General features: G+C 46.1%; 1 protein-coding gene across 1 annotated transcript in view; it reads right to left on the reverse strand.

Moving 5' to 3' along the window:
* LOC147730764 (uncharacterized) overlaps window positions 1-12,863 on the reverse strand; it is a 625,137-nt gene that overhangs the window by 194,666 nt on the left and 417,608 nt on the right. The window contains exons 23-25 of the mRNA XM_086955578.1: window positions 9,858-9,986; window positions 7,320-7,410; window positions 2,548-2,727 (exon numbers count right to left, since the gene is read on the reverse strand). Of these exons, the coding sequence (XP_086811704.1) occupies window positions 2,548-2,727; window positions 7,320-7,410; window positions 9,858-9,986 (400 nt within the window). The remainder of the gene's footprint in view (window positions 1-2,547; window positions 2,728-7,319; window positions 7,411-9,857; window positions 9,987-12,863) is intronic.

A 12,863-nucleotide genomic window follows, 5' to 3' on the forward strand; every position in this document is an offset into this window, starting at 1 on the left:
TATGTACAGAACAGCATTGTGATTATGACATGGACTTAACTAATACATCAAAGTTCCTAGCACATACTCCAAAGGAGTCATAGTTGACGCCCCCTCCAGGCCCATGTGGCATCGACTGATTCAATTGACTTGGGCCCAGGAAAAAACCCAGCTGGTCCTACCATAAGTTGTCTTTTGCAAGGCAAACTTACCTGTCCCTTCAAGACAGAGGGGGCTTGGGCCAGCATAACAGATGGTATTCCAAACAACACCTTCCCCCTCAAGACAGAAGAAGCTTGGACCACCCTAACAGCTGGTCCCCAAAACTACAGAGCCAGAGCCAACCCAATACTGGGATCCCCTCTGGCCCCCTTTGAGAGATTGGCCTTGGTAACTGGGACCTACCTTGGTACCCTGGTGTAGCCACCACCCACCAGTATCCCTATGGCCGTGTAATGGGTACCCTGTCCAGCAATGGACAAGTGCAGTAAGCTGGCGTCCTCAGCCTTCCACCAGAGACTGTTGTACCCCTGCCCTGGCTTGAGCTAAAGGCTTAAAATCCAATTCCATCTTGAATTTGCCTACACTTATATTCTTGATGCCAATGTTCTCTACCTGTGTTGTGGTCAACAATGACTCCTTCCCTGCCACATGCCTGGGTGGTAACCCAACCAACCAGGCCTCCCCCAAACTCTATCGCTTAGTTTTTGCAATAAATGCTATGGAATGGACGGAACCAAGTTCTCTACACGCATATTGCTGCCACAGGAAGATGAAACAAAATTCCATTAAAACAACAGCTGTTCCTTGATCAAGGGGCATGACTAATACATTCGGCCCCTACGGGACTTGCAACTTCATGTAATGGCCCACATATGAAGTTTTCGAATAAGGCGCATCTTGTAACCTTGCTAAATTGTTGCCACCAAAGTGGAAGACGATGACTGCTGGTGGCTGTAGCCTCCTGCCTGTGACTTCCTGTGTGAACGGGCGTAGACCATTGAAGAGAGGACCTCCCCTGTCAGCTCAGAAGAATGGAGGAACCACTCCTGATGCGGTGCCGCAAGGCCAAAAGTCGCGTTGGCAGTCGCCAGGGGCAATCTGGCCGCGATGTACGTTCTGGTTGCCTAGCCCATTATTAAACCTGTCTTGCTGCCCCTGACGACTGCCCAGGTAACCCAGACAATCTTGCGGCAGCCAATGGTTGCTCCGTGTGCGGTACAGCGAAATTCGAAGCGTGGCCACAATTGTGCGATCTGCTATTCCCGATACAGTCTCTTTTACCTCCAGCCAAGCCTGTTGCAGCTGATGGCACTCCCATATGATCTCCGTGAGGCCAGCATGTGGTGCACGACATCCGGGCAATCGGAGGAGGCCCGCTGAGGGGTCATATGGAAGATAAACCCTTGCACTGCCTTGCTGACTGTTTTTGTGAATTGTGTTTCGTATTGGGGCATCCTGCATCAGCCCTGTGAGGAAATGTATCACCTGTACCTCAAATCATAACTCCTCTCTTATCAGAGGCACAACTAGAGCCGAATTTCGGGGGGGGGGGGGCTAAGAAAAAATTTCGGGGGGGGTGCTGAACCTTTAATCAGTAGGCAGAGTGGAGCTGCAGGGGCTCTCAGAAGGGGGTGAAACAACTGCAAGGCCTAGTTAACATTCAAATGGTCTTTTAAAGACCTGTGGAACGTTCGGGTGCGGCTCTGTGTGTGCCCGGGATCTGTCTCATCCCGTGCTGCCACACACGACGGGGGGGGGGCTGAAGCTCGGTGAGTTCAATGGGTGTTGCGCGCCTGTCTCTTATACAGTTGTGTAGCTCCTTGCATTAATATATGATTCGGTCCATTCCAATCATAGTCATTGTCTACACCGCTGAACTCCTCTTCTTGGCACTTTAACAACATGTATTTCTCCTGGTACTACCACCACTCCTCAGCACTTCATTGGTCGCTTGTTCCCTCCTACAATCATTACGAGGACCCTGGAAATACTTATTCAACACTGTGTATTAACTGCCACAAAACTTTAATAAACTGAATTGAATTGCCACAATCTATGCCTCAATTCGTACGCACCCCCAATACAGCACTATGCTTACTCTGTTAGCAAGCCACAACTGAATATCCTGCTTCGGAGGTAGTGTCACGCTTGCCGCACAGTTCTCAAGAAGCATCTTTCATTTTGGGGTGGTGTGGCTCACTGGTTAGAGGCGGCAGACCCGGAAGCAGAGAACGGCCCGGGACCAGGGTTCAATTCCCGACGCGGCAGGGTCATGGACCAGGGTCAGCGGACTCGATAATTCTCGCCTCGGTGCCTACTCTAACCAGGGATCACACTCGGCAACTCTGGGCATTAGCCTGCCTCATCACTACAACAGCCCCCCACATTCGCCGGGGATGCCTGTTTCACCTTGGAGATACCCAGTAGGGACCATCTCACAGGGATAGCCAGGATGGGTTCCCCAGCGGTCTACAGCGCCACGACGCCTCAGGGCAGCAGTGCGCTTTACAAGACACATTACATTACATTACATTACATTACATTTTAGCGGTGTGTGCAACTCACCCGCGAAGAGTTTGTTCTGCTGCCGCAGCAGCGTGGCCGCGTCATCCAGCGCTTGGCTGCTGTTCGCAGGACGAATGCGGTCGTACGATATACATTCGGCCAGGTTCACAAACAGAGTGACTATTGGCGTGATGTCTCTCAGGAGGGACTCGTTGTCTTCTAGAATACCGATGTAAGGCTCTGCAGAAAGAAGAAGACACATTAAACAAATGACGTGGTGCGATGCGAGCGATTCAAATCGTTTCAGCAACACCTGACCCCACACATCGGATTACAGCAGGTGATGCTGAGCGAGAGCGCCGCTCCTTTTGACGCAATCCAATGCAACGTCTGTGGTCACTTCTTAATATATTTACCCCTTAGTGCACAATGTAACAACACTGTAGTAACCAACGAGGCATACGCTTGAATTCCATCAGTTTTTAGTTTAAGGTCGATAAAATTGGTGTTATCTAGTAATAAACAATTGTTATTCAATGCCATATATAGTTGTAGTTAGTGCATATCTCTCTCTTTACCAAGGTACACACCCGGACCTACACATTTTCCCATAAATAGAGTTCCGGGAAGTAAAGAACACTTTCCAATTGCAATTATTTTCACATCAAATACCTTGATTCATAAACCATAGTTACAAAATTACAGTGCAGAATTATACATTTCTATCTTGGGGTTCACAAAGGATTCGAGGACTTCTCATAAGAATCCTCGAGAGTCAGAGGTTCTCTGGAGTAGCTCTGGAATTCTTTGTAAATCCAATGTTACTGCAGGCACAGCCATTCACGACGGCATAACTGTAGCAAGTCCACACACATCAAATGTACTGCGCTAGTGATATTTTTGTGAAACTTTTTTGTGTTTCCCCACAGGGAAAATACTCACTTTTGCATATAAAAATACCCCCCTCCAATCCCATCCATCAATTTTGGAGTGTATTTTACCCCCTATGACTCCAACTTTCAATTTTTGGGGTATCCTTTCCCTCCCGGAACAGTGTAGCTCAAAAAGCAGAAAACTTCATACTGTATGGGCAAATGGTTCATATCTGACTATCACAACAATACTCATTCTGGGCTCAATTTAGTCTGTGAACCAGCGCTGCAGGAGTACTACTTCCCAGACAATTTATGAGTCTGTGTAGTTGTATTTTGTGTAGTAGTGTTTTGAATTGTCCCCGTTTCTTTGGAGACATGGCAAGCCGACTTTTGTAGTGAAACTTTCAGATGAAAATGTTCTTTTGCGCCTGTCGCACTAACTTGAAATATTGTTGTACAACAGTGCATTCTGGTGGTCAAAAAGAATTACCATCTACTGGTCAATCCTAAAACTCACAGAATTATAAATTTCTTCATCTTTTCGACGACTCCTGAGAAAAAATGAAAACGTGCATTGGCATAGGCTGGGCCGTTAAATGTTGAGGGTCTTACTGCGGTGATTCCTGAGTTTAGATTCAAACTCACGTTACATTCAATGCCAGGGCTGTTTGGAGTTTTAGCGCCCAATCTATGAACGTTGTGAGTTTTCCCTTATAGAGAAATACCCTCCTCAAATGTTTGATTATAATTCGCTTGCCTAGCTGCAGACATATTTGGGCTCACATTTAATCAAAGATTTTATGGGCAACTACAAGACACAACACAGTTTAGTGCGGCCCTGGTGGACCTTTATGGTTGTAAATACATTGACACTATCTTTTTCTGCACTTTGCAAAGTATCCTGTGCAAGTTCCCTCACACAACTTTAGTAAATGTGGGCGTCCCTGAGGAATTATTTTTCTAGTAAAGAAAACGTTTCTTACAGTTGGTAATGATTTTTCTCGTGGATATTCTATCTACAGGCAGATTTCTCTCCTCGTGAATCTTCACAGGCACCAGACTGGATACGAAACTTGAAATAGCTCCCCTGCACCAGCAGGTGGCACTAAGCCCCTAACTCGACTTCACAGCACACTGACATCAGTTGCCATCCTATTTTTTCAAGGACAGGATCAAAGAAGAATCAGCAAGACAGTGTTGAAAACTGAACAGCACCCAAATAACAACATTTCAACCCCACTTTCGAGTGGGACGGTGGACAGAGTATTCATTGGAAAGAGCATTACCAAAGGTAAGTAAAAGTTTCTTCTGATGGATACTTCCACCTGCAGATTACTTATATTATGAATCAATACTAGAGCAGTGCCCATGGAGGCGGACCTGAGGATAATGAAAAAAAACATGCCGTAAGATAGCATACACAGAGAAACGTATGCTGAGGACCATAAAAGACTAAGCAACAGGTCAGTTACCCTGAGATAGCAACCAAAGTCAAAGACAAATGCCACAAAAAGTATGCGGCTCCAGGGCAACAGTTGGCATGGGCAACCTCAAATATATATATAGTACAACAACACCAGACAGTAGAAAACTACCACTGCCAAAGCCAATAAGCACAAAAAAGGACCCTAGACTGAAGAACCATAGGGAGTGATAAAGAGCTGAACTGTGCAAAGGATCTTGGAAGCAGGGATACCATCACATCCACCACCAGACAGACAGAGGCAAATAAGAAGCCACAAGGGCCGGCTGGCACTGCAGCAGAGAGAAGGCAAGTCGTAGGCAGCAGGCAAGAAAAGAAACAGCAACACAGACCATGGCATGCCAGGGCAAGAAAACAAACAGAAACAATGACCAAAGCGTTCCAGACCGAGCACATAAAGGGACAGTCCCAGCAGGGCTCATGGCAAAAATAGCCATAATCTGAAGGTGGCAAGGAAGGTCCTGCTGCTGAAGGAAGCAGGAATAGAAAGGGTGTGCTTGCAGGCAGGAGAACATGGGACAGGCAGGGATCCACATCTCCATCAGAGCAATGATTCACCTACTTCCCCAGCGCACATAGCTCATCACCAATCAATACTACTATACAACGGGATCAAGAACTTTTGGCACACCAGAAAACAGATTAAGTCTGAAAAAAATCCGAACAAGACCTCACTCATCAACCATCCACCCCCAAATCCGACCAGCAAGTCCATCTAAAAGAGCGTCATATCCGCAGAGGAACCACTAACAAAGATTCAGAGGCGTAGTAAGAGCGAACATGGAGAAAACCAACAGCGTGATTTGCAGAGCCATAGAAAAAAGCATCCAAAGGGAAACATGGACGGATGACCACTCTAGCCTCAGGAAAAGATCAGTATCTGGAACAGCCGAGAATACCTAATGTATGTGGATTCTTTATGGAAAATCAAAACTGGTCCTAGAGTGGTGGAAACCTCTACCACCATAGCAATAGAGAGGACAAAACACCGCCTGTTTCCAGGGCCTCGAAGGATTTTAAATTATCCATAGGAGAATGCATACCGAACGAGTAAACATGGCTGCAAGGAAAAGGCAATTTCAAGGCTAACAGAGCAACATTCAAGCCAACTGCAGAGACAGAAGACAAGCAAAAAGGCACACCACATCTCAACTAGCGGTACCTGGCATGGCAAATCCCAGACAAAGAGGGTGGGACTACTAAGGTGTGAGAGGAAGTAGTGAACCAGACCAAACCTGCCTATCTGCCAGTGCCTCCTATAGGGCCTGGCCCTCGAGGAACTCTAAGACGAACAAGACTGCCCCTAAGCTGAAACAGTGGAGGAACTACTCCCCTAGAAAGGATTAAAACACCTCCAGGTTCCAATGTCTCCAGGAACGAAGCAGCCTCCGCACCAAAGATGTGAGAATCCCCAAATAGCAAATCTAACAGGGCATAAAAACTAGAGTGGGTGGAGCTCGCAGAGTTTCACTCTGCGGAATGCCATGGGTTTACATAAAAGCCCAGTCAGATTCCATGGAGTTCCTCCCACCCCTAGTAGTGTTCTCCCCTCGACCTTTACTCCACTCTACCTATTTGGCGGCACTCTTGGTGTCCGTAGAAGCCACTCACCGTTTGGCATAGGTTTTCACTCGTATCTGGTGCGCATTCTCCCGAGGTGCGCCATGGTACCGTCTTGCTGAATGTATGACGTTACAACGCATACATTTACAATGCATGCCTTTACAATGCAGTTTTTACATCCCAACATCCTTTACAACACATTGTTTTACATTGCATGCCATAACATCGCATTTTCAGACATTACCTTTACAACGCATTCCATTACATCGCATTATACCTTTACAACGCATTCCATTACAAGGCATACCATTACATCACATTTAAGGTAAGTGTTGGATAGTATAGGAGTAATAATTACTATTCTAACTCCAGTGAGTGCAACAGTAGGGTAAGTGTTGGATAGTGTAGGGGTAAAAATTACTATTCTAACTCCAGTGAGTGCAACAGTAGGGTAAACGTCGGATAGTGTAAAGGCCAACCCAAAATCCTAGAGCATAGAGGAAAAGGCTATTAGCTGCAAGGAAATTAATGATATGGAAACAGTCAGAGCCCTTTGCAATGAGAACAAGGAGCATTCCCTGAACCAGGAGCCCAAAGTCATCATAGTCAACCTGGTATGAAGTGCAACTATCAACCCAATTCAAACACCAAGCACACAATATAGCCCAAGGCAGGTGACAGATCGCTGAACAAAACTGTCCCCCCACATCCCCACCAGGGAGTTTAGAAAATTGACTAGTATTAGCAAACTGTGATGCGACTGGATGATGGTTCTGCATGTGGTGGATCAGACGGTCTGATCGGGTTGTAAGACCTCATGGTTGGACATGCCGGCCCCTGGATCACACAATATTGTAACACATCCGGGGACAGTTACCTCTCATTTCAAAGGAAGGTATGATGTGACTTACTGAGTTTGTCTATTTCGGAATTCAGCTCAGTGGCATTTGCTTTTCCTAATGTGCTGAATAAGGCCTGCACTAAGGGATTCCTCAGGTAACTCTATTCAGGAAAAAAAGAGACAGAGAAATTAATTGATGTAAATGTAGCTTTTACATTTTTTGACATTATGAAGAAGCAAGTTACAAGAAACTACTAGACACTTCTCATCAAGCACCATGCACAAGTAAAGATGTCAGCTATAAATGTGAGTCTTTGAAAAGTCAGGATAGTAATGCATTTTGCATATATTATCACAGTCAATTTTCTGATATCACAGTACAACAGAAAGAGCACTTTGAAGATGTCAGCCATAAATGTGAGTCTTTGAAAAGTCAGGATAGTAATGCATTTTGCATATATTATCACAGTCAATTTTCTGATATCACAGTACAACAGAAAGAGCACTTTCAAGAACACCCTGCCATTCAAGCATGCCCTGACTGCTGTAAGTGTGTGGTCATTTGTCCACTGTTCCTTTAATCTTTAGAATGTTATTGTGGAATTCCCACTATGTCATGCTATGTTCCTCCCTGGCTCTGGCAGTTGTTTCTTGTTTCCTTGCTGTGCCGCTGCCTCTGACGTGGGCTCCTATCTGTACCTTACATATGCTTTATTCTAATAAAGCTATCTTGGATTTACAAGCGACGCCTCAGTGAATTTCCTGTTCCCAATCCTACCACAAAGTGGTAGAGAAAAAAGCCATACGATACATAGTCCAGATGCACCATACCATCAGCAGTGTGCTTTACAGGGCCTTGGTGCATAGGGCAGTCGCTGGAGGCCTGTAGCATGAAAACTGCACTCTTAACCGGGGTAGTCACTGTTACTATGTCAGAGAAGTTTAACACCAAAACTTGTTTTCCACATTTTTGCCATCACCTCGGGAAGTACTCTCATCCCGCGTGTTGCCCAACATCACCCAAGCCTCTTTAAACCAAAAGTTCTTTTTTTGACTGAGTGGTCTCCACCAACCCAAGGGAGTCTGAGAATGGACATGGTACTCTTCCTCCACCCCCTGTTACAATCCCCGTCAGTGTGGGTTGCTGCTGACATTGACTTCTAACCCGTGCTGACATGCCTCTCAGAGAAGACACCTGAGCACCTGATTTTTTTTCTTCACAATTTGGGCATGCATAAATGCAGAGAGAGGTCGGTGTGGGTGACTGGACACCAAGTGTTTTTGTTTTTAAATAACTAGTAAGGAGGATGTCATGTATTGTTTTTAAGTCTGGATTGGGACAGGGAGGGATTGTCAGAGGTAGGTTAGTGCAGCATTGTTTGTGGTAATGGCAAAAACCAAAAAACATGACATTTACGCTAAACCAAATCAGGCTGAATTGATCAAGCCACTTCTGCATCTGTTATCTCTAATGGCTAAGAATGTTGGGAATGGATTAAATGAGAGTTGTTTCATTTTGGTGAGTTAGGGGCCTACTTACATCCAACCAGCCAATTCACCAAGGCCTCAGCGGCATCAATGGACCCGTCTCTGCCCTCCATGTGCAGCACTTAATGTCTAATGGCAGTGGTTTTGCAAACACGACAGGCGTATATTTGTACAAAAAAGTGCATGCCCGATGAGTTGCCAAATTCTTTTGTGTTTCACCGAAATGAACCCCCACAGCGGGGTGCTGTTTCTGAAAAACATAAAACCGTGGCTCTGACACTTAGTAAGATTTTTCCTGACAAGTGGGGCCCACCGTTGATTCTCCCAGCCTAGGTCTGCCATTAAGGAATGATCTGCTCTGGGAGGACCACTATAAATAGGGAGAAGCTCTCAATGCACCAGAGGAAGCAGACCCTCATAGGCATGCAAGCTATGCAAAGGCAGAGCTGGTAGAGGGTCCACCAGCACCCAGTCAGTGGGTTCCTAAATCTAATTGGGGTGCTGAAACTCTGGGTTGAGCAACGCTGGAGTCCTGATAATGTCCCCATTATTCCACCAAACCCTAAATAATGCCATCTACCTGCATTGTAGTGATATGCTAGTCTACTATAATGTCTAAATCTGTGCTAGCTAGCCATGAACTGCAGCTGGGAATCTTGTGCTTGATCTGTGTTTTTGTAAGTAAGCGCTGTTCTTGTTGCCTTCTCCTCATCTTTCTTGAAAACTGTTTTCTTAGTATGCAATCATATGCCACCATAAACAAGGCAACATGCACATGCAACTGTTGACAAATGGTACACAGGGATCACAATAAACCCCAGTGTTGGACGGTGTCTCACCGCATGCCACTTTGGACAGTTGATCCATCAGTGTCTGCTGTCTATGGCTCAGAAGCTCGCACATGTTTATACTCTTTTGGCCACGGTTTTATAAAGCGCATTTACAAAGCTCATTCACTTCAATAGCTTATTCACCCATCCATCTAACAGCCTATGCATTTGTTCTCCAAACAGTTTTTCCACATGGTTGTTCATTCAATGGCCGGTTCACCCTTCAATCCAAATTATGAACAAACAGCTCTGTTATAACAAAGGGAAAGCTTATGAAAGACGATAGACACCTGGACTTGGTCAAGCAGGGGAGCGATGCTGGTGATCAGTGACGAAAAGGCGGCAATGTTGTCTGCGAGGGAGAGTAATGAAGATGCCCCCATCCTCAGTGCGTTTAGTTCTGCCAGTGTTGCGTTGACCTAGAAGTTGGGAAGAAGAGAAAAACAAAGTGTTAGCTGCATGGCATCCCCAGCATAACAGCACACTCAGCTGCTATCAGACCCTTGAAGGGACAGAGCCCACATAAGTGTTTCCATGCAGGGAAACTGGATGAGAGAAAATTCTGCTTCAGGGAAATTTATAGAATCTGGCATATATCGCTGTGTTGCAAAAAGAACAAAGGTTTGAAGCTCCACTACACCACTAGCTATCGGTGTGACCTCAGAGAAATCATATCATACGTTCCTGACCTAAATTAGAATAAATACAACCCAGGGGGGTGACATAAATTTGTGGAGGAAATAAAGTAAGTCCGTTTATCCTGACAACAAAGCCAAGGCAACGATTTTTCCTAATGGAACTCTCCTTCACCCACATTTTAATATGGTTTGTTAAATGTACTTGAGGACTAACTATGGGTGGAAAATCCGTTCCGCTCGCAGAATTTGTGGATTTTCGGCAATTTCGCGATCCGTGAATCTCGCGAAATTGCCGAAAAATCCGCAAATCCACTCGCGGGCGGATTTCAGTTAAGGCAGGTGCTCAAGTTGAGGAAAGATAACTTGCAAGTAAGCAACTCTTGCAGCTTGCCGGCGCCATTCTAAAATGGTTACAAAGTTAGCTTCAACTCGGGCACCTGTCTTAACTCTGTAAGTGCTTCCTGTGGGCCAAAAATTAAACCTCAACAGGAAGCACTTACAGATATAAATAAAGCAGGTGCCTGAGTTGAAGCTCAAATTCAGCAATGTTTTAATCAGCCCAAAACATTAGTGAGCACGGTCGAGGCTGGGCAAGTGTGCTTTAACCCCATATCTGCCATCAAAAATTAGCTGTAATATTCGAGGGAGGTCTTTGAATCCCTGAGTTTCTTGAGCGCAACCCCCGTGTAGTTCCTGTGACCAGGAGGCTGCTTTCTCCTCACCTGCTGCCCTGCTCGGTCTCTGACCCTTTATGCACAAGAGGCATGTTGACACGCATAGAAGCCCCGCCCAACACACACTAACGGTATCAAACATCTTCCCTTTATGCACAAGAGGCATATGAACAACACGCATAGAAGCCCCGGGTCTTTGCATCCATGAGTTTCTCGAGCGCAACACTGTGAAGTTCCTGTGACCAGGAGGCTGCTTTCTCCTCACCTGCCGCCCTGCTCGCTCTCTGACCCTTTACACAAGAGGCATGTTGACACGCATAGAAGCCCCTCTCGTTTGGCCCCGCACCACACACTAGCGGTATCAAACGTCTTCCCGCCCTTTCCCAACTATGATGGACAGCTCACTCAAGGGTCCTCGGCGCCTTTTGGTGCGGTGGCAAAGTTACAGGCACACATGGTCAGTGGAGACAAATCATCTGGCCCTTTACGCAGCTGCAGAGTAGGAAAAGTACTATACATTTTCCTGAGGTAGCACTTACTGATTAGACAGTAAAAGTACTCCAGTTGAGTAGAGGTATTGCACAAAACGGTGGCATCTTCATGGATAACTATGCAGGGCAGGATTCATTATGGCACGAGGCTCCTTTCACAAAAATTAAACCTCAACAGGAAACACTTACAGATATAGCAGGTGCCTGAGTTGAAGCTCAAATTCAGTAACGTTTTAATCAGCCCAAAACATTAGTGAGCACGGTCGAGGCTTGGCAAGTGTGCTTTAACCCCATATCTGCAGTCGAAAATTAGCTGTAATGCTCGAGGGAGGTCTTTGAATCCCTGAGTTTCTTGAGCGCAACCCCCGTGTAGTTCCTGTGACCAGGAGGCTGCTTTCTCCTCACCTGCTGCCCTGCTCGGTCTCTGACCCTTTATGCACAAGAGGCATGTTGACACGCATAGAAGCCCCGCCCAACACACACTAACGGTATCAAACATCTTCCCTTTATGCACAAGAGGCATATGAACAACACGCATAGAAGCCCCGGGTCTTTGCATCCATGAGTTTCTCGAGCGCAACCCTGTGAAGTTCCTGTGACCAGGAGGCTGCTTTCTCCTCACCTGCCGCCCTGCTCGCTCTCTGACCCTTTACACAAGAGGCATGTTGACACGCATAGAAGCCCCTCTCGTTTGGCCCCGCACCACACACTAGCGGTATCAAACGTCTTCCCGCCCTTTCCCAACTATGATGGACAGCTCACTCAAGGGTCCTCGGCGCCTTTTGGCGTGGTGGCAAAGTTACAGGCACACATGGTCAGTGGAGACAAATCATCTGGCCCTTTACGCAGCTGCAGAGTAGGAAAAGTACTATACATTTTCCCGAGGTAGCACTTACTGATTAGCCAGTAAAAGTACTCCAGTTGAGTAGAGGTATTGCACAAAACGGTGGCATCTTCATGGATAACTATGCAGGGCAGGATTCATTATGGCACGAGGCTCCTTTCACAAAAATTAAACCTCAACAGGAAACACTTACAGATATAGCAGGGGCCTGAGTTGAAGCTCAAATTCAGTAACGTTTTAATCAGCCCAAAACATTAGTGAGCACGGTCGAGGCTTGGCAAGTGTGCTTTAACCCCATATCTGCAGTCAAAAATTAGCTGTAATACTCGAGGGAGGTCTTTGAATCCCTGAGTTTCTCGAGCGCAACCCCTGTGTAGTTCCTGTGACCAGGAGGCTGCTTCTTCGTGGCTAACTATGCAGGGCAGGATTCAATCTGGTACCAGGCTCCTGTCACAAAAATTAAACCTCAACAGGAAGCACTACAGATATAGCAGGTGCCCGAGTTGAAGCTCAAATTCAGTAATGTTTTAGTGAGCACGGTCGAGGCTGGGCAAGTGTGCTTTATCCCCATCTCTGCCGTCGAAAACACATTTCCCTTTTTCTCAACTCTTGAGATTCCCTTGTGGCATATTTAATTTGATTCTTATTT

This window comes from Lissotriton vulgaris, chromosome 2_1, assembly GCF_964263255.1.
Source record: "Lissotriton vulgaris chromosome 2_1, aLisVul1.2, whole genome shotgun sequence".
Lineage (NCBI taxonomy): Eukaryota > Metazoa > Chordata > Amphibia > Caudata > Salamandridae > Lissotriton > Lissotriton vulgaris.